The sequence below is a fragment of the Gadus chalcogrammus genome, chromosome 6, assembly GCF_026213295.1.
Source record: "Gadus chalcogrammus isolate NIFS_2021 chromosome 6, NIFS_Gcha_1.0, whole genome shotgun sequence".
Lineage (NCBI taxonomy): Eukaryota > Metazoa > Chordata > Actinopteri > Gadiformes > Gadidae > Gadus > Gadus chalcogrammus.
The window spans coordinates 17,037,675-17,059,950 of record NC_079417.1 but is presented as its reverse complement, the minus strand read 5'-3'; the positions used below and the strand labels follow the sequence as shown (position 1 = coordinate 17,059,950).

At 46.3% G+C, this 22,276-nt stretch overlaps 1 protein-coding gene across 1 annotated transcript; it reads left to right on the top strand.

The window, feature by feature from the left end:
* The first annotated feature begins 4,949 nt into the window (after positions 1-4,949).
* On the top strand, positions 4,950-12,376 carry LOC130384540 (S-adenosylmethionine synthase-like). Its single transcript, XM_056592768.1, has 9 exons — positions 4,950-5,180; positions 6,253-6,330; positions 7,825-7,947; positions 8,036-8,148; positions 8,263-8,406; positions 8,566-8,784; positions 8,872-9,054; positions 9,155-9,288; positions 9,620-12,376. Exons 1-9 carry the CDS (start codon positions 5,087-5,089, stop codon positions 9,720-9,722), a joined length of 1,191 nt encoding a protein of 396 aa, XP_056448743.1. The 5' UTR covers positions 4,950-5,086; the 3' UTR covers positions 9,723-12,376.
* Positions 12,377-22,276: the final 9,900 nt, after the last annotated feature.

Genomic DNA, 22,276 nt, shown 5'->3' with positions numbered 1-22,276 from the left:
GAATAAATGGATTAAAAACATATGTATGTATATATAGGTAAAGCATTATGAAAAATTCCCTAACCCTTCCCATAGACATTTGTCCGATGAAACCAGGAGCCTCGGAGGCGGGACTTATTCTTCAGAGGTCTATAGAGTCTAATAGAAACCAGCCGACAGGTGTTCTACTCAATAGAGAATTGAGGACGATCTCATTCTTTAAGTTAAATTACAAGCTGTACATATACTGCCAGTTTCACTGCGATGCAAGTACAAATTATACACTTAGTTCCTTTATATTAAATAATGGTTCAAGCTGACTGTTGCCTGCATTGGAAAATATTATATTTAGCTTTGTTATTATTGGATGGATTATCAGCCACCCTGTAGCTGCTCTTTTCCCCTGGCTTGAACTGAAAGACAGTCAGGAGACCAATGTCAGGCTCCACAAGTGGAGCGGGTGGCCAGGGACAGATAGAAGGCCATCAGGACAACTAGGTAAATAAAGGGTGCAGGCTACTTTGAAACGGCTCCATTGTTCAGTTAAACCGCGTTTGAGAGGATTAGAAACTGATGGATCCAGGGGCGTTTCTAGGTTTTTTAAATATCCGGCGCTTAGCCCAGACGGAAAGGGAAAACTCTGTAGGTGGCGAAGAATTAAAAGCTGCTCACGTTTTGAACTACACACTTTTTCCATCTAGATTCCACTTGACATTTGGATTGTCGGTGCCGTTAAAGTAGTTAACTATTATAGAGAAGCATTAACAGCACAGATGGAAAAAATGTGTAGTTCAAAATGTTCCCTAAAAAATTCCCTAACCCTTCCCATAGACACTTGACCGATGGTACCGGAGCCTCGGAGGTGGGACTTATTCTTCAGAGGTCTATTGAGAAGACCACCTGGGGTCTGGTTTCTATTATACACTCTATTGAGTAGACCACCTGGGGTCTGGTTTCTATTATAGACTATTGAGTAGACCACCTGGGGTCTGGTTTCTATTATACACTCTATTGACTAGACCACCTGGGGTCTGGTTTCTATTATAGACTATTGAGTAGACCACCTGGGGTCTGGTTTCTATTATACACTCTATTGACTAGACCACCTGGGGTCTGGTTTCTATTATACATTCTATTGACTAGACCACCTGGGGTCTGGTTTCTATTATACACTCTATTGACTAGACCACCTGGGGTCTGGTTTCTATTATACACTCTATTGACTAGACCACCTGGGGTCTGGTTTCTATTATACATTCTATTGACTAGACCACCTGGGGTCTGGTTTCTATTATACACTCTATTGACTAGACCACCTGGGGTCTGGTTTCTATTATAGACTATTGAGTAGAACACCTGGGGTCTGGTTTCTATTATAGACTATTGAGTAGACCACCTGGGGTCTGGTTTCTATTATACACTCTATTGAGTAGACCACCTGGGTACCTTTAACCTGTGTGCTTATCTTATGTAATATTGTAACATATCTATGGGGCATCAGGATAGTTTGGAATGTACCAAGTTGGATCATGCAGGCAGGGGCAGGGGGCAACCGCTTGGGGACCTTGCATCATACTGCTCCTCACTCAATGTGCTCACCTTGCAGATTAATGTGCCCCTATGAGTGATGCAATCCTCCATAGTTATTTGTCACACAAAAGGCTACGTCCTGTTTATTTAACAGGATGCTGGAGGGAAAAGTTAGAATTAAATAACATAACATTTAATACGCCCAGCCCAGTGTGGTTTGGTAATATTCTTTGTTGACAATGAAGTGTGTTTGATGATGCAATCCAGTGCCTGATTGAGACAGAAGCACGTTCCCCTCTACCTATATGCTCATCACACTCCTCATCCAATAGGGAACCCCGCTTAGGCGAACATAATGTGGATGCAAACTATTGACTAAATTCAAAGAAGAAGATAAGATGTAATTAGATCATATTTTAACTTTGCTCCCGTTGAGTAGACAAACCCAGCCAGAAGCTCTTCATTCTGTTTTTAAAAGCATATCTTTTTAGCCTGAGGGGTGAAAACGAGATAGCGGTTCTCTGAGTGCAGTGAAATCAGGTTTTGTGGTACATCGTGACGCTGTGTTTCTACTCACGTTAATCCTTTCTCCAGGTGTACCCATGGGTTTCTGGGAAAGTACTGTACACACACACAAAAACACACACACACACACACACACACACACACACACACACACGATGATCATTGACACACAGATCATGCTATTTTAGCGAAACAGCACCCAGATGATTTCGTGTTTCCTCTGTCAAACATTCATCCTATGTTGGAATATATTTCTGCTTGCTTGTGCTCATTAAACTAAAGATGTTGTAGTTGTTCAATATGAGAGGGAGATAATTAATGGTGTGTACATCATGACGTCACAGACTGCCTCCATCTTAGAGGCAGAGGGGAATGGTAATTGTTCAGATTTTAATTGTGAAATTATGTATCCATCCTGCCACAGCGCTCCTCATGTGAGCAGCCTAACAAGGCTGTACGTTGATTCAGGGGCTATAGAAGCATGTTCCTCCTGAGACTCTATAGGGAGGACCTTCAAAAAGTCCCACCATACAACATGTGATGCACCAGCTGAGGGTTGTAGGGGAACGAGTCGGCTCTGTAGGTGAACCAGGGGCTGGTGGACAGTCAGTCAAAGGATGGTTTGACAGTCAACCAGGGGCTGGTGATCTGTCAGTTAGAGGCCGGCTGGACAGTCAGGGGGTTGGTGGACAGTCAGTCAGGGGCTTGGTGGACAGTCGGCCAGGGGCATGTGGTCTGTCAATTAGAGGACGGCTGGACAGTCAGGTGGTTGGTGGACAGTCAGTCAGGGGCTTGGTGGACAGTCGGCCAGGGGCTGGTGGACTGTCAGTGTGAGGCCGGCTGGACAGTCAGGGGCTGGGTGGACAGTCATTCAGGGGCTGGGGGGACAGTCAGTCAGAGGCTGGGTGGACAGACAGTCAGTCAGAGGCCGAGTGGACGGTGCCATGCTGTAATTCCGACGCCTCATTGTTCCGAAGTCTCAATGGTCCGAAATATTTCCCATTAGATCGACATGCCACTATTTCGACGGTTCAATGTTCCGAAAACGGAACCCATTGGCCCGAAGGTCCATTTGTCCGACTTTTCAAAAAGGAGGCGCATTAGGCCGACGGTTCAATATGCCGAATAGGCCTGCTACATATAAAGAGTTTTATACCTCGCTCACGCTCTCGCTCTTTCGCCCTCTCTCTCCAAAATACAACATAGGCCTACATATCACGTTCACGATGAATATTGGAGAGCAAAGTGACAACGCCTCACTTCATTTCGACACAGTGTTTCAGCCCCATGGACAGAGAGCGTAGGTCTAATTCTCAACACACACACACACACACACACACATACTTGACTAAGTACACACACACACACACACACACACACACACACACACACACATACTTGACTAAGTATGTGAGGTATGAGGTATAAGTTTGACTAAATCAATACCAGCGAAATTATTTAGGCTAAAAGCCCACTGTAAACACAGTAAACAACACATATAGGCCCACACACAGCTACTAAAGATAAAATTTGTATTTGTTTTTCACTCACCGTTTGACTTCTTTACAGGAAAAGTATTAATAAGGGTGCACTCACACTAGGCCTTCTGGCCGTGGCCGTTTTCACACCTAACCGTGCTCAAATCTACCAGTGGGAGTGTGGCCAGTCTGGCCAGGCCAGGCCAATTTGGCCACTTGGGAGAGGTGTGCTGCTACGGCCCGGGCCGCTACGGTACAGATGCTAATGAGCCGACACGCGCACGGCTACGCAACCTGAGCTTGATGACGTATAGTCCATGCGACGACCACGGACATAATAAAGGCGACGAGCCTTCTTTCCCATTAAACGGTAAACATATATCCAAATAAGCAACAGACTCAGCAAAGTGCGAACTGTGTTCTCTGTGTTGTTTCCATTGTTGTTAGAACTCTGACTGGCGGCAGACTTTTATTATTATTAACTATTATGGTCCATGCAGCGGACGCTCGGTGATGACGTGTTACTTACAACGTGATGACGTATGTACAAGAGCCTACCGTGGCCAGGCCACAGTTGCGACGGCCAACGGCCACGGCCAGATGGCCTTGTGTGAGTGCAGGCCAGAGAACAATGGGGCCATTTGAGCATGGTTAGGTGTGAAAACGGCCAACGGCCATGGCCAGATGGCCTAGTGTGAGTGCACCCGCCTTGTATAACGTGCGCTTCATAAATTCACCTCTTGTGACCGTTCAAGCCCACAGCAACAGTCTGGCTTGGTGAAGTGCACTGCTGGAACTTAGCCTACATCGTCTTTTATTTTTGGTTTCATAATCACACATGTGGAATTGTGCCTTGGCCTATTCGGCATTTTGAAAAGTCGGACAAACGGACCTTGTCCTCAAACCTTTTTGTTTGAGGACAAACTGGCATTTCATTGTGTTGTTTCCGACACTTGTTTTGAATAATCGACTATTCGGAACAAAGTAGACATCTTTGCAAAGTTATTCAAAATTGTGTCATCCTCCACACGAACAGAGATAGAGTAAAATATATATCGCTGTATCCCTTTGAAAGCTACTCAGTATATCGCAGAACAAAGACACAACTACCACTCAACTCATATCACACTGAACGGGCAGAAAACCCCCGATAATAACACACGAATAGGACGACATTCGGCTCTTTAATGGTGATTCACTGGGCAACATTGTCAACAGCCCAGAACTCAGAAGGTCCCTGAGTTAAGTATGGGGTGTTACACACAGATAGGACGATGAACAGGTTCACTTAGCACACGCAGCATCAGTAACTGTTTTGGAGGGCACATGGGCTCACTCAGATCAGCCTGGCTGTACGCATATGCCACCCCCCTTCGTGTGTCTAATGGTATCGCCCCGGCGTGACGTCAGACTGGGTGGATAAATACCCATCGCGCTGCGCCATGAGGCTGCTGTATATGCGTCTCTCCACGGTGATAGGTCGGTTCCAGAAGGACAGGACATCCCCATAGCGCACTTTCCCCCACTATTCACACGTTATATACCATTAGTACGGTTCGGGACATCAGTAAGCGATGATGAACGGTCAGATGAACGGGTTCCACAACTCCCTGATCGAGGAGGACTGCTTCTTGTTCACCTCGGAGTCGGTCGGAGAAGGACATCCCGGTAAGTCCTGTCAGACAGACCTCTCTGTTGGTCCAACTCCTCCAGATCGCCGATGTTTCATTCAAGGAGATCTTAATCAAAGTTTATTATGGTCATTTCTGAACAGCGACGCTCTTTTTTCGAGTTTAAATAAATCATTCAATCAATCTTAACGTGTTGGATCAGGCGCTCTGAGCTACCATTAGCGCGTGGAGCTAACGCACCCGCCGCGCGCTCCCGTCCCGGGGTATGGGGGTCCTAACGGCGAGGCTACCGGAAATGTTCTTATAACGCATGTCTTTTGTGTCGTTATGAACAGAAGTGTTTAATACGTGATGCGGGGGCACTGTAAGCCATGTGTACGCTGGTCCAGAAACGCCCCGCGGACCACATGGCTTCTATAAGACCGGCGGACTCGAATAATAAAACTGCGTTATCATAATCCTTAACATGTACGCGGTGTCACTGCGGAAATGCATGCTTGCTTTGACTCGGACCGCTATTTGTGTGTCAATTGGATAACCATGGGATCCGTTGTTATATAGCTTCGGCACACGTGAGTCTGATGAAATGGCGACTGCAGGATCTCGGGCCCTCCCACCAGGCGTGCTCAGGGGCCCCTCCCACCCGGCGTACTCGCGGGCTAAACCCCTTACGCAATGATTGACGTTCGTTCCTGCGCTCTGAAATGAATTATCTTGGATAACTTGGTACTAGAAAATTGGCTGTTTAGAGATGTCCGTGTTCACGGTAGGGTTATGCAGCGAGTCTGAGGAGTTATCTGGTAATAAATGTAGTTCTACATCAAATGGCCATAGTTGCACTTTTTTCATCTCTTGCGGGACGCAGAGGCAGCCACTCCTTACCCAAGACTCTAGAATTGCTGTCAGAGCAGCTAAGTCCAGAAGATCTGACTTCTTGGTCCTCTGATATGTTCTCCGGTTCTTTCTGCTGACAGTGAAAACAGAGCGGACAGAATATGGATGAGCTTGGATGTTGAGTTTGTCAGGAAGAATATGACCATGGCAACCAGTTATCTCGACATTGTTTATTTGGTTACCAGTAACACTAACCCTGTCTCTATATTTTCCAGACAAAATCTGTGATCAGATCAGTGATGCAGTCCTAGATGCTCATCTCAAGCAAGACCCAGATGCCAAAGTCGCTTGTGGTAAGTAGGGATTCACTGATGCTGATATCTTATCCAAATGATGTGCTACATAACATTATTACTCCGTTAAAGGTTGGGTATGGGATTTGCGAAACGGCAGCAGATTTTGAAAATAAACAACTCAAATGGTCCTACCCCCTCTCCTTCAACGATGACTCTTACTCCACCCATTCCAAGTACATGGACGCGCAATCATGCACGAGTGAACACAGATGCGCGAGAGCGAGCCGTTAGCTAGCTAGTTAGCTAGCTCCAGTAGCTACCGCAGGATAACAACAAACAGAAGCTTGCTCTGGGTCACGAGCTTTGAGTACGTGCACGAACGGTTCGCGCGGGGGAGGGAGTGCAGTGAGACCGTTTGATTGACGTACTTACTGTCGAATGCAACTCGGTGGCTCTGAAAATCATTGGCTGGAGTTTTTCGAGCCCTGCCCGTTCCACAGATGATTGACTTGTTTAATTTTCATTTCAGTACTTCTTACTCAGTGGGTTATGATAAGGATTTCAAGTAATTTTGCAAAAATGGCCAAAAAAGCGAATTCCATACCCAACCTATAAGATTTTATAATCTTATGAAGAAATGCTCCTATAAGCACCCAATATGTCAATGCAAGTGTCAATGTTCCCCACACTCCCCACACACTGCAGAGAACAGCAGAGAACAGTTTGGCAATCTGCCTTAAATGTTCAGCATAAATGCAAGGGGAGGGAGAGGGAGATGGGAGTCACTGTCGGTCATTCTAGACCCTTCTCTTCAATCACCCACACCTGTCACCCCGTCTGAGCGGATCACGGGGCCTCGGAGGGGCATACTTGTATTTCTAGTTCATTATGACCTTTCAACCTGCAGAAATCTCAGTGCTACATTCCTAATCAACGCATGAATATGATGATCAGGGTTTTAGTCGAGCAAAGTGAATCTTTTTGAAAAATCATAATAAAAACAATGCACGTTATGCTCTACTTTACATGCATGCCTGAATATATCGCGAGTAGAAGGTAGTCCGAAGGTCCGAATCCAGCTGTGTTACGGCAGTGCTTCAGTCTTGAAAGCGCGTCTCACCAGACGAGCTACGAGCGATGCTGGGTTCTGTTACGTGTTCAGTGTAACGGATGGCGTGTGACGTCATGCACGCACCCTTGGAACGATGAAATGCATTTGTCCTCATTTCTCCCCCCCTCCCCGCCTGATATCTAAAAGGAACACGCTGTCCGACCAATGAGAACAAGTGAATATCGCCTGACCTGAACTAGACAGCCCTACTGATGATTAAGCGCTTGTGTTGCAAAAAAGTTTTTAACAGTATTACAGTATTATCAGTAATCTTTTAAAGTCGACCTCGGATGTGTTTTGACTGACGAGTCTATGTGCTCGGACCGTGACCTCGATCGGTGTGCATGTTGTACAACTATTTGCAAGTTGCTTTCCTTGAGGCGTCAGTGACTCAAACATTGATTATTCTGGCTGTAAACTTTCATCCTCATCACCATTAGAAACGGTTGCCAAGACGGGGATGATCCTGCTGGCGGGGGAGGTGACCTCACGGGCCACCGTAGACTACCAAAAGGTGGTGCGGGACACCATCCGCCACATCGGATATGACGATTCCTCCAAGGGTGCAGCACTTGACTACGTCTATTTTTTTTCTCAGTCATTTTCTGTATAGGTTTCCTTTATTTTAAATGTCTCTGTGCCCACTCAAAGGCTTCGACTACAAGACCTGCAATGTTCTGGTGGCGTTGGAGCAGCAGTCTCCGGACATTGCCCAGGGGGTTCACATCGACCGCAATGAGGAGGACATCGGCGCAGGGGACCAGGTGGGTCCCGGGCTCAGCGGCAGCGGGGTTATGGGCGGCCGGTGGCTATGGGGCTCCGCAGCAGCGGGGTTATAGGCTGGTTATCCGAAACCGACGCTCTCGTTCTCTGTGCAGGGGCTGATGTTTGGCTACGCCACGGACGAGACGGAGGAGTGCATGCCCCTCACCATCGTCCTGGCCCACAAGCTCAACGCCAAGCTGGCCGAGCTGAGGCGTGACGGGACCCTGCCCTGGCTCCGGCCCGATTCCAAGACCCAGGTGAGGACGGAGGAGGTCTCTGTCTATTTAGGACCGCCGCTGCAAGGGATGGCATGTATAGGGCTAAATAAAGCGGGTATCAACTACAGCCTGGAAACACAATGTGACCCGGGTTCAGCGATGAGCAGAATGCAGCGTGTCTAACGCGTCCGTCTTCAGGTGACGGTCCAGTACCGGCAGGACCGGGGCGCCATGCTCCCGGTGCGCGTGCACACAGTGGTGGTCTCCGTGCAGCACGACGAGGACATCTACCTGGACGAGATGAGGGAAGCCCTTAAGGAGAAGGTGGTCAAGGCAGTGGTTCCCTGCAAATACCTGGACGACGACACCATTTACCACCTGCAGCCCAGCGGCCGCTTCGTCATCGGGGGCCCGCAGGTAAACTCGCTTACTGGTGTTGGTGGGAATGAATCCATGATGGAATGGTAAGGTTGAATGGTTTGATCACGGTTCCTTTTTATTCAGGGTGACGCCGGCCTGACGGGCCGTAAGATCATCGTGGACACCTATGGGGGCTGGGGGGCCCACGGCGGGGGGGCCTTCTCTGGAAAGGACTACACCAAGGTGGACCGCTCGGCAGCGTATGCGGCCCGATGGGTGGCCAAGTCCCTGGTCAAGGCGGAGCTCTGTCGCAGAGTCCTGGTGCAGGTAGTCCTCCGCCTCCTCACCTTGTCTTGACCTTCATGTTGTGATTCTGAGAGCGTCCCCCTAATGCTTGTGACATGGTCTGTCCCGCTGGCTTGATCAGGTTGCCTATGCCATCGGAGTGGCCCATCCCCTCTCCATCTCCATCTTCCACTACGGGACATCCAAAAAGAGCGAGCGAGAGCTGCTCGAAGTGGTGAAGAAGAACTTTGACCTGCGGCCTGGGGTCATCGTCAGGTAATTCAATCCTCCTGGAGTTACGGGGTGCCTTGCGTCTACCTCCTGAGATCTCCCTCGCACATGCATTGATGAATAGGATCTGGTTAAAGAATAGATCAAAGGTTGGGTTTTAGGAGTGGAAGTTACATGCCAGGGGTGTCTGAGGGTTTCCTTTTTAGTTGGCATTTTATTTATTTTTTAAGTAAAAGATTGAATGCAAGGTTTTGGCTTCCATCTGCAAGTGGAAATCAGCACATTGGTAAGTGTCCCATTGGGTGCGTGAGTGGATTGAGTGTGTGCACGCACGCTGGTGCTGACTGCTGCTAAATGTGTTGGTTATGTATTCCAGGGAGCTGGATCTGAAGAAGCCCATGTATCAGAGGACCGCAGCCTATGGCCACTTTGGCCGAGACTCCTTCCCATGGGAGGTTCCAAAAAAACTAAAATACTAAACCGTGTCAAGCTTTTCCCCCCAGGCTTGTTGGTGTATACTACAGAGAAGCCTCCAAGACCCAGGGGGACAGGCCCTCACTTCATTATGGCAGCATTAGCCTCCTCCCTCACGCTTTCCGCTCTTGTTTAGTTCTTCTCGGTCTTCTTCTCTTTAGCTGTCGGTACTGTCGCTCTTGACCCTAGGAGATGTGCGTCAGTAATGTCAGAACAGTTGCAGATGAAACATGCAGTGCATCGCTGCTCCCCTCCCACTGCACACTCCCCAGTCCCCACTCCCAAGCCTCCCAGTTAAACGCTCCTTCGAAGAAGAGGGGCCACAGTGTTGGCATCCAGTAGTTGAGGCGGTCTTCCCCTGCATAGCGTCTCTGTCCCTTGTGGTGGATTCTATGTGCGTACCTCCTTTCGGTATTTATATTGGTTTTAAACTGGTGCTACTCGTGTAAGGGGTACTATGGGCATCTCAATTTGGCTTACCTTAAAGTTGAGATGCCGTGCATAGTCTTTATGAGCATTCCTCCTGGCAGTTATTTTAGCTTGGCTGTTCAGCCCCCCCCCCCCCCCGACCTCTCACATCGTGGAGGATGCCTGAAGAGCACCATGGAAGTAAGGCTGGCTCCGGTTTTTGTTAATTTAATGACAACGGGAACTATGCTATGCATTGTTGAGCACAGGAGGCCTCGGTTGCTGAGCTCCTAGCGAGCGTCGCCGCAGACGCCCCATCGAGACCACTGCGGTTTTCTGATGTAATACAGAAAAATCAGAAGCTGCTATGCCACTGCTGTGGTCTGATGGAGGCATCTGCTCTACTTGATTTGGTGAGGAAACTAGTAAATCAGATGCATTATCCTTGACACGACTTTTTATAAAAAAGTTGTTACAACTCCCAAGTTTGCAAGGGCATTGATTTATATATTTTCTTCCTTGCACATATCGGTGGTTGGCGTTCCTCTGCAGAAGCCCGTCTCATCCACCACCTAGTGTTTAGTATTTATTTAGGGTCTGGAGCTTGGTGTGGATACAGAGAAGCCAAGCTCTCAGATGGTAGCTTTAAACAATCAAGGATCAATTATCTGCTGTTGTCACGACAACTTTTAAACTCAAACGTAGTGGTTCCAAAGTGTCCTACAGAAAGCTTTGGTATGCCACCGTCTACATGTACGGGGGGGGGGGGACCAGATCATTTTGATATTTGTGCAGGTTTTTTATTTTTGAAGGAGTCACACAAATGGCCTGTAGGTTATTACTTGCCCCTCTCGGATCTGCTCTGTGATTGGCTAACATTTGGCTGGTGTTGTACAGAGAAACCAGCCTTGTTTACACAGCCCTCACTCATGCAGGAAGGTGGTTTTAGTGTTTTGGCTTGAACCATTCAGAGATCGTCCCATTGGCTACAGCAAGTGCACGAGTGCCTTTTCTATTTCCTCTATCCCCTCCATTTGCTGAACCTCTTATCAACATGCGTCCGACTCAGAGGAGCAGGTAGCTTAACCTTACAATGTGCTTCATGTCTAGAGATTTGCGTACAGTCCATTATGTCCTGTATGTAATAAACTGCTACTTTCATTTCAATCGTTTTGACCTTTTATTTCATAAAGCATTGCTACATCATAACAATTTGGGGTGTTTGGATAATGTCCTTTCAGTTCCTAAACAACTGGGAAAATGTAGGCTGTTAAAACATTAGGTATTTAGGAAACTAGTTCCATAGATGTACATAGCTCTGAACATTGATGTATTTTTCAATCATAATTTATATCTATGACGGCACATATGGCTATAAGTAATTGTAACAGATATTGTGAATCTCATCTCCAGCAGGTCTATAATGACTGGGCGGGGTCATGGACGGACCACTCCCCCCTCCCCCACTACCACCTGTTATAATGACCAGCAGGGTTAGGGTTGACCTTTTTTTCTTTTTGGGCAGGAGCACTTCAGCCAATGAGCTCATGGGGCCAGTGGCCCTGACACCCCCCACCACCTGCCTGGGATCATGCCTCATGCGCCTCATGGCCATTTTCACTGAAGGAATTTAACCATTCATTGGAAATTGGAGACTAAACTAATTGGGGAACATGACTCCCATCTGTGGAGGAAGTCAGTGAAACAAAGGCTAATATTAATCTTTCGCCTTAGAATGTGGTTAGTATGGTAAATCACTAATTAAGGACCTATAGCATGTTCCACCTGCTGATATGATTGAGAAACACAAGGTCTGAACTAAACCAGGAGGATTGAGTCTCTTGAGGCCCTGAGGAAGTATGCAGCACAATAATAAAGTAACATTACAGCCAATACAGCTGCACCCAGATTAAACATGAGCAAGCTAATATGAACCATGGATCTATGGTCCTGGTTTGTTATTCCTGCTCATAACTTCTGTCATGTGCGTTCTGCAAAAAATAGAACAGTCCAAGATTTCTGGAGATCGTGCTATTCCTTATTTCCATGTCCTACCTTTTCCAGGAGTTCCCCTCCGGGGTGCGTCAAAGGAGATCAATTCTCCCTCGAAAGGCTAATCTTAACAGTTCACAGAACTGAAAACCAAACCTTCAGAATGATGGCAATGAGCAGCTGTTGAGTATATGGTATTCATTCTTAAACCTTCATTCAAGGGTGGATCTGGCAATGCGATCATGAGGTCATCCTAATTATCTGTTTTATAGTCTCTAAATAGTGGCTTTACTTGTGTAAAATCAAAAGGTGAAGCCTGACACAACTTTCACTAGATCAGCCGTCCATATTCTCCCAACCAGTTGTCTCTGGAAAACTATATTTAGGCCTTGTGATGGTGGCGGGTTATCTTGGGTTACAACTCCCATCTCCAAAGCCTTGAATGGGCACGCTCATTCACAAGTTTCTCCTTCGTGGTCGGGGTTCATCTCTTTAAATGGCACTGGTGGTCTACTTATGTCTGAAGAATCGGCCGACACCATACAGCATGGGCTGTAGGAACCCTGACAATAGGAGGATGGCTGCTGTTGTGTTCTGTTAGTGATGGGATAAATTGTTCTAAGTGATCTTTTTCACCATGCCTGTGTAGGCTAATGTAATAGGTGTCAAGCTAAATTCCCGGGACAAACTAAGAGAGTTGTGCATCAGACTAAACAAAGTGGTGTAGAAGATAAGGTGATGAGGATTGTCCCTGGGGAACTGAAAAGTCTACAAGGTCACTCCAGTTGAAAAAGGGTGATGAGGCACAGTAACAACTTATGCTTTTGATATATAAATAACGGAAGCAAATGTTTTTCGCTTTCCTCCCACCAAAGCCTGACAATGTTTTGACCTACTTCCCTGAAAGAACCGGAAAATGACTTTTTGTAATGTAGTCAATAACCTAGGATATCAGAAATGTGTACAATAAAAAGACAATGCATAGTCAAAACAAACCATTCTGTTCATTTTTGATTGACGCGTTAAATAAGTTGGGACATGCCCCCTGGGTTGAGTAACTTTTTTAAAACTGAATTAATAAAGTGCAGAGTAGTAATGACGGTCCAGTAGCCCCTTCAAGACTCCTTTATACCATGAATTACAGTACATAACAAAACGTGAATAATGGAAGGAGAAAGGAGTGATTATCTGGAGAGCCGCCAAATGGGGACCATGTTGCTGATGGGAATGTGCAGGCACGCTTCCTGTATTACTGCTCATAAAATAACTAATGCTCTATCTGATGAGTGCAGACAATGCAGGAGTGGGAGGAGACCAGGCCATTAACCGCTCACGTTAATTTAGGCCAAATTCGGTTTAGTTCGTTGTCTACTGTGAATACTGATGTATCCCATTCCCTATGCTATCCGAATAGTAATCAGGCTGAGAACTTGCACAGGAAGTTTGTCTGGATGGTTGCACACAATCAAACACCCCCGGGATATGTCAGAAAGCCTTTTAGCCCCTGCTACTGACATGTGTCCGTTAGAAGACTAACGGAGAACAGGTGGCACTGTGCCCAGGGGCGTGGAGCTCTGGGCCACTCAAACCAACTGGGGAGGGTGTCTGGGGTCTGGGCCACTGGGACCACATGGTGGGGGGGTCTGGGCCACTGGGACTACATGGTGGGGGGGTCTGGGCCACTGGGACCACATGGTGGGGGGGTCTGGGCCGCATTGTTGTCGATGTGGGATGTGTCCACACAGAATGTGTTCTGGGTAACACATGGGGTTAGGTTCAAGCGGGTAACACATAGGGTTAGGTAACATGGGGTTAGGGTAAGGTAAAACATAGGGTAAGGTAACACATGGGGTAAGGGTTAGGTCACACATGGGGTTAGGTAACACATGGGGTAAGGGTTAGGTAACACATGGGATTAGGGTTAGGTAAAAAAAATGGGGTTAGGGTTAGGCAACACATGGGGTTAGGGTTAGGTTCCACCGGAGCATGTCAGCTGGGTAGGGGGCCTTCCGATGATTAGGACAACCCTATGTGATAACATAGGGTTGAAGGTAATGCAGCTGACTTGGCTCACAACGCTTTAGCAAAGAACGAACATCTCAGGCTGGGTGACGACAGTCGTAGATTGCAACAGAAGCGCAACGAGGACACCTGGTGGTGACAAGGGCGGGAACGCAGAAGGGAAGCCCGTGGAAAGTAGCATCGATCCCTATGCCATTTGGACCATTTGCAGTGGGACCCGCTTTGTCCCTAGTGCAGTGGGGCCCGGATGGAACCTCTTGCATTGGGGCCTGATGTTATGAGCTATCTATGTGACATGCTTGTTCACGCTTTCCCAGATCATTCAGTTGTAGCGTGGAGTTCACGTCAGCAGATTCGTATCAATTCCACGAACGTAACCGTGTTTTGTACGTTTCATCTAAAATGTCCTGTTGTAAATGGCTTGCAGAGTAGGCCTACCACATTAAAGTAACGTACAACCCTAGTGATGGCCTAAATGGACAGGATACCATAGTTGGGTTGACATGAACCATTCATTAGAGAGCCACATTCTTGTGTTTTATAAGAACGTTATGGACAGTTGTTTTTTAAATGAATCGGTTATTGGACTATATGAGGTTGAAATGCACACAGATAACCATTTGTCTTAAACTAGCCCAAGCCAAAATTACTATAACGTTTGGTCTACGCGAATGGAAATGATGTAGGCCTACGAGTTTATTTGCATATAGCCAGGGACAGTGGCGGCGCCAGAGATTTTTTTCTGGTGGTGCTATGGGGGTGCTCGGCGTTTTACTGAGGGTGCTATGAAATTAGGGTGATAGCATATGAGTCGCATTTTTCTCTACTACAACACCTCCCCACCATATCGTCACATATGTTTACACGTTTGCTCTCTAACGGGTCTTTGGGGTACATAAAAAGCGCCATTCAAATCGATCGTATTATTATTGTCATTAGGCTACTTCTGACGGACGCGCACAAAGCCGCGTTCATCTCCGACGGTCAAAATGGATGCAGCATGTTATAGATAACGTAATCCCAAATACTTCACTTACTTCAGTGTGTGGATTAAAGTTTGCGCCAGATGACTACCAGGTCACCACTACCATGAGCGACAAATTAAACTAAACATACCAAGTTCAATACACTTCTAACTAAAGACGGCAGATTAGAATGTCAGATAGAATTAACTTAAACAGGCAAAGAGTCAGAAATGCTTTCAAAAAGAGCCGATCCATTTTCGTGATTTTGTGAACGCTTGACTTAAAATAGACCGATCGCCAGGATTACTGTTACTAGCCTACTAGCCTACTCATTGAACAATCATGTTCACGCACGCAACGTGTCTGTCGTGCTACGTGAACAATCTGTTTATTTCAATCTGTTATTTTCTTTTGTGATTAAATTATTATTATCACACAATACATTTTATTAAGAACTCAGAATGAAATTAAATAACAATAATAAATAAACCATTATTTTCTTGGGGGTGCTATGGGGGTGCTATGGCCAATCTAGGGGGTGCTCTAGCACCCCCTAGCCCCCCCCTGGCGCCGCCACTGGCCAGGGAAATTATCTGATCACAAGTGGTCATGTTCCGAGGCCCCGTGTGCACCGACACACGGTGTCCACGTGTGTCGATCGCCAGACGCGCTACCAGATGTGAACGGGGCCGATACCGGTCCCATCAGACCAGCTGAAGGAACACGGCGGGCGGTCCCGTCTCTCCTACCGTCCACGGCTCTGGCTTCATATAGTTCACCAGCTTGCCATGCATATATCCCAGAAAAAGGTGATAATTGCCATGCGTGGGTAAACATAAACACGTCTTATCTCCCCGTGAAGCTGTGGATCAGCGTCACATGCAGGGGCGGTTCAGGGAGTTGAGGATGCTCGAGCCGCTCGGAGGCTGGACCACCTGGGAACCACATCCATCATAACCCAGTCGTTGTAAGATCACAGAGGACTTAGAGCTAATCTGCGAGGAGGATTTCTTCGGGGAAGGAAGAGAACCTGAACCTTATTTATTTGAGCCAGAATACACGGAAGCGGAACTACAGAGTTGGGACGAGAAGCGGGTCAGAAGCAAGCCCCCAGGAACTGTGCATACTTCCGCCATCCACCAGTGCTCAGCGGCCAAGCCTGGTATTGCAGCTGTTTAAGCGGGCTGTGGACGGGTACTGTCACGTTAAAATTGTACCGGGGCGAAAATTGTACCGGCCTACGTCATCGTTTGTTTACATCCTGACAACCTGACAACCTGCCCGGCAACAGACGATGCGATGCAGAAAACATGTTTCCAAACGACGAAATAACATAATACAGATAGCGGATCGCTATCTGTATTATGATAGATAGCGATAACACTTGTCTTTACTTTATATTTGTATTGTATTTAATTGTTTAATCGAAACAATAAAAAAATTTGCCCGCAAGACGGGCGATAGCGTCAAATGACGGGTCAAATCACGTAGGAAGGTTCTTGAACATTCTAGACTATGAAACCTGCTTAAAACACTCAGTTTACTAGCTAAATTCGATTAAACAATTCAATACAATACAAATATAAAGTAAAAACAAGTGTTATCTAGCGTTCCGTTATCTGTATTATGTTTCAAGAACCCTCCTACGTCATTTGACGAGATCGCCCGTTTCGCGGGCAAAACATTTGTCATTTGATGCAATCGCCCGTTTTGCGGGCAAATTTTTTTATTGTTTCGATTAAACAATTAAATACAATACAAATATAAAGTAAAAACAAGTGTTATCGCTATCTATCATAATACAGATAGCGATCCGCTATCTGTATTATGTTATTTCGTCGTTTGGAAACATGTTTTCTGCATCGCGTCGTCTGTTGCCGGGCAGGTTGTCAGGTTGTAAACAAACGATGACGTAGGCCGGTACAATTTTCGCCCCCGGTACAATTTTAACGTGACAGTACCTCGATTCAAGGGGCCCAGAAGTAAATATCTCCGTTCACTCCAATACAAGTGGGGAACAGGAATGTGTCTCCGCAAAAAATGTCTAGATATCAATCAAAGGCTCATAATTATCTTTATGCCATGTACTAAAAAGTTTTCTCTTTTCAAAACGCCACCTCAAGCGTTTTATTAGCCGTTTTATGTTATTCTTTTTTGCTGGAGAAGGAGTTTTTTTTTTCCAAAACAGGTTTACCTTTCTCGCCTGTGATTGGTAACTTAGAATTGCTCTCCTCCGATTTGGATCCGGTCGGCTTCCCCCTGGTGCAGATGTCACTCATGCCGACCAACGTAGATTGCTTCTGTTGCACCAAAGCGGCACTCCCGTCGATGCTGGGACCATGTGATGAAGACGAGGCACCGAGGCAACGTTTTGCCTCCAACGATGAGTTCACTGCACTCATCAACCCAGTAGCGGTTGAGACATTTTTTCACTTCACACACATCTTGGGGAAACCCCGCCCTATACCTCCAGGACCAAAGGCACAGTTGTCTATGGTGTGGAGTAGGTACAGGTTATTGGTGGTGCAGTGTGACAGTAGTCAACAACTACATGTAAGCAAAAAACATTCAACATTGTGGAATTAAGTGGCATTTAGCGGAAAGCATTTGGAAGTATTTTTTACTAATAAGCAACATATGAAGCGGGTCCTCTTCCATGGAGGCCGACATGTTGCCATGCATGTTTTTACAGCCCAGAACGGACAAACGGCTGTAGAACAAACGTGATTTTGAATATGAGTTGTAGAAAGGTGTTATCCCTATGGCTATATGACCCATAAATGATTCATTCTTAGTTCCCTCGTTATTCTCGTTATGATGGAGCTGTTGTAAAATATGTGTCGCGGTTAGATAAGTGGGTGTGCATTCTTTAACACATCCATGTTTTGAGGTAATTTTGTCTTATTTGGTTTGTAACACCGACTGCTATTGAGATTACTTGCATATAACATGGATGTTATAAGACGACGGGAGCGAGAAACGTTAGTAGGCCGATACCTCGAAGATGTCCTACAACATAAGTTACCCTGGGTTCTATTCATTTATTAAACTGTTTTATTTGCAGGCTAGAGCAGTCATATCAACCTAGTGATTAAAACTAATGTAGCTATTCACAAAAGTTATACCTACTGGCACTTCATTCATTGTTGGCTGGTACAGGCCGCCACCATAGTCGTTGAAAAGAGGCAGGGATTCAGTTGGATGCCATCCAATACCTCACTACTAGCTGCTACTAAATTAAAAAAAACTGAAATTTTTTGAAAATACTGACACCTGTAAACCATTTTCCCTTGTGTAAAAAAAAAAGTCTGATTTGTTGACCTTTTTATCACGTTTAGTCACACAGACATACAAACAGTATTATATCACATAGAAATACACTGATATTAAAAACAACTACGGTTGTGCAGTGAAATCCATCTTGCCCTTATGACTGGGTCTCTCAAACACTAGAACACCATGCAGATAGTGGATGTTTGACCTGCTGCAGTGGCGTCCTGCTGGCTGCCCTCCCTGAGTGCCTGGTTCCAGTCCAGGACGGCCAGCATGGTTCTGCACTTCATGGACGGGTAGCTGAAATGCAGGTGCTTAGGGCAGTACTTTTAAAGGACTTATGAAACAGCTCAAGGTCTGAGCAAGACAAATGGAGAACACAATTTGTGAAACCGACCCAAGCATGGAACATACAGCAACCAACCGGCTTATAAATCAAAAGATTTACGGAGCATAGAGTGATGTAGTCCTCATGTATAAATACTAGGGCTGCTCGATTATGGAAAAAATCATTATCACAAATATTTTCATCAATATTGAAGTCACGATTATTCAAACGATTATTTTTGAGTTTGAAATCATGATGTATTTATTCAGCATGTCTCTCCCAAAAACACTTTGTAACTGGGAACTTTGAAATTTGGCCTTAAAAAAATGAACAAAAGGGTAAAAAAGAAAATGTTCAAATCTAAAATAATGTCATTCTATAAAACATAAAAAAAAAACACGATTATATTAGTTTTTTGATCGTTTGACGCTAAAATCGAAATCGAGATCGTAATTCAATTAATAGCCCATCCCTAATAAATACCGTAGTTCCTCAACAGCACCATGTGTTGAAGGTCTGCCAGCAACAGGTTGTGGTGGATGACCCTGGAGGGCCCTGAAGGCCGGGGGTCCTCCTCAAGCCAGCTCTTCCTGCGCTGGGCCACCACAGGCAGCGGCTCATGGTAGCAGCAGGACTCCAACCCCGCCTCCACCCAGCGATGGACCCCACGGATGTGTTAGAGTACGGACCTCCCCCGTCTGATAAGCTCCTGACAGGACTTTACACCAGCAACGGAAACTATTTCAGCATTGTTGTAGCATTCAGTATTCTAGCTACACAATGAACTTACTGTACTTCCTTTATTTAACCTAATATCTCGAACATACAGTTTTAAGTCCAGTATGTCCAAGCGTGTGGGTGTGCGTGTGCGTGTTACCTGTGCGTCTCCCTTCGATGAGCTGCATCAACACCACATGTGGTTGGACACACTGGATACAGGGGTACAGCTCCTCATTGCTCTCACGCTTTGAGGCTGTGAGCAGTTTCAACAGCAGCAGAATTGTACTGCCAAAGAAAACAGCAGACTGTACGGTAATATTAAACATATATATGTACTACTGATGTGAATACATCTCTCACCTCAGTGCTGTCTCTAGTAGGCCTTCTAACTGGTGGGCACCGATCAAACCATACCACAATAATGTAATGGAGTACTTGCCTTTAGTGGTGAGCCATGGATCAAAGGCATGCATGATGCCAAGCTCCTTGGTGGGGCCTTCTGTCCCATCCTGCACCTCTAACCCTTCTTCCGTTATCTTCCTTAAGGAAACATGTCGGTCTGTGGGGACCAGCTCCACTTTGCTTAGGTCCCCTAGGAGGAGGAAGCAAGATCAGTGATACTCAACACATTACTGACCAGAAGGTTAAACATATACCATATACCAAATTTTAACTTTACTTTTCTTTTCTTTTCTTATGTAGCACTTTGAGATTGTTTGCTCAATATAAAGTGCATTACAAATAAAATTCATTATTATTATTATTATTATTACCTTTGAGGTTGGTTTAATGCCTTACCTTCATCAAATCAAAATTGATTATTTCTTTGGTGGCAGCATCCATAAACGCATAGGTTTGGTATCTGCAGGAGTTTCCAGGGCCATCCCACTGCCCGTCCCCACACAGCTCCACCTCTCCACCTGCCAGGTTTTTCCTTCTCAACATCGACACCAGGTTCTTCTCCTGCTCTCTGTAGGCCTCAATTGCTGGCATCAAATAGCACAACTGGATGTCATAGAGGGTTTCTTTCTTGGGCAGCTGCAGCTTCAGGAGTTCTGCCCAATAAGCCACGTGTCTGTATGTGGCTCTGGTGAAGAGCATGGAGGCCGTCATGGCCCTCACACATGTTTTCCGACATGGCCCTCACGTTAGGACACCACGACCACTCCCCCGAGTGTCCGTTGTAGCATCTCCATTCCACCTTTATCTTGCTTAGAATTTTAGTCATGGATTTGTTGGTCACTGGAGTTCTGCATAATGTGACAAGTGTGTAACAGTTCCAGCAACTTGGACTCATTAACGATCCCTCTGCGCTCCTTCCAGCCGGTCTCCAATGGAGAGATGGCTGAAGATGGAGAGCTGGCTGAAGAAGGAGAGCTAAAAGGGCCAACGCTGTAGTCAGGAGGTTCATCTGTTGCATAAGATGAGGAGGTGACATGTAGGCGGCCATTGGGAGGGGTGGAGTCCAGGGGGGGTTTGTGTGAGGGGCTGGTCTTGCCCGGGGTGTGTGAGGAGGAGGAATCCATCTCTGTTTCTCTCTGTGAGTAGTAAAATGAATCATATTCATAAAAGGATATATTTTGTTGTACATCATTATTGTTATAGCACATGCACTACAGAGGCTGTTTTCCACAGGGAAATTAGATGTAATTCCCTAGAGATTTTAGGAATACATACGAAAATGACTACACAGTAAAAAGATGAAATGTTACACACAACCTTCCCGTCCCAGTGAGATGCTGCCCACCGTCTGCTGTGTTGTCGGGGGAGGTGGTGGAGGCAGCAGAGTGTAGCCGGTTCCAGACGTGGAGGTTCTGCTCCAGGTTTTGGTCTGCGCTTGGCTGCTGAGCTGCAGAGTCCGCTGTGGACTGGGGGAAGCTGAGGTTTCCTGGGGGGGTACGCTGGTGGGGTACCCCAGAGTGTCATCCATTTCTGACGGACAGGTCTCCATAGCTGATGGATTCTGATGGACTCCACTAGTCTCTGCCTGATAACATCAGACATTCAGGGAGATCAAATGTGATTATTACTCATAATAACAAGCAATAAAGGGTATATTGAATGTCAATAAGGGAAGAAATTGTGTACGGCTAGTGAGACATATATTGAGGGGATCAGTGGTTCTCAACCTTTTTTGAGCAACCGCCCCCCTGACCTCACCCTGATCCTCTGGCGCCCCCCCCCCAATAAACTACTAAATAATGAATATTCAAGAGAGAGAGAGAGAGAGAGAGAGAGAGAGAGAGAAAGAGAGAGGAAGAAATGGTTGGATTGAACATTCATTCACCGTGACCGCGTGCGACTCCCGCCATGCCCCGTGAACAAATGAATGAATGGCCAACGCGGACTCCACGAAAACAGATCGCACGCAGTGGCCTAATAAGGCCTATGTATTTTGTATTTGAAATGCAGCGGTCTTTTCGTGGAGACTACGCTCAGAGCAGGTGGAACTGAACAAGAGGAAGGAGGAAAACGGGCTATGAAACAAAATTATATATTTTTTTCTTGCTATCGGCCATTTTTGATTGTTTTGCGTTGGTTATTGAACTGTTAACCCGCAAACTTGGGTTATGTTTATCAGCGTTACTATAGAGATCATGACGATAGCTATGTAAAGGGAGTCTGGGCGTGTGCAGGACCGAACCATGACGTAGATGCACTCCTGCCGCACCCCCATATACCTGTTCAAATCTGCCCGCGCGCGCTTCAAGGAAGGTAACCAATCACAACGGAGTTGGGTTGGCAGGAGGGGGGCGAGGGGGCGGAGAAGGACGAAACCGAGCGTTGACAGAGAATGCTGAAAGCGCCCAGATGAGAGGAAGAGTTTCCCGAAACTCTACATCGTTTTTTG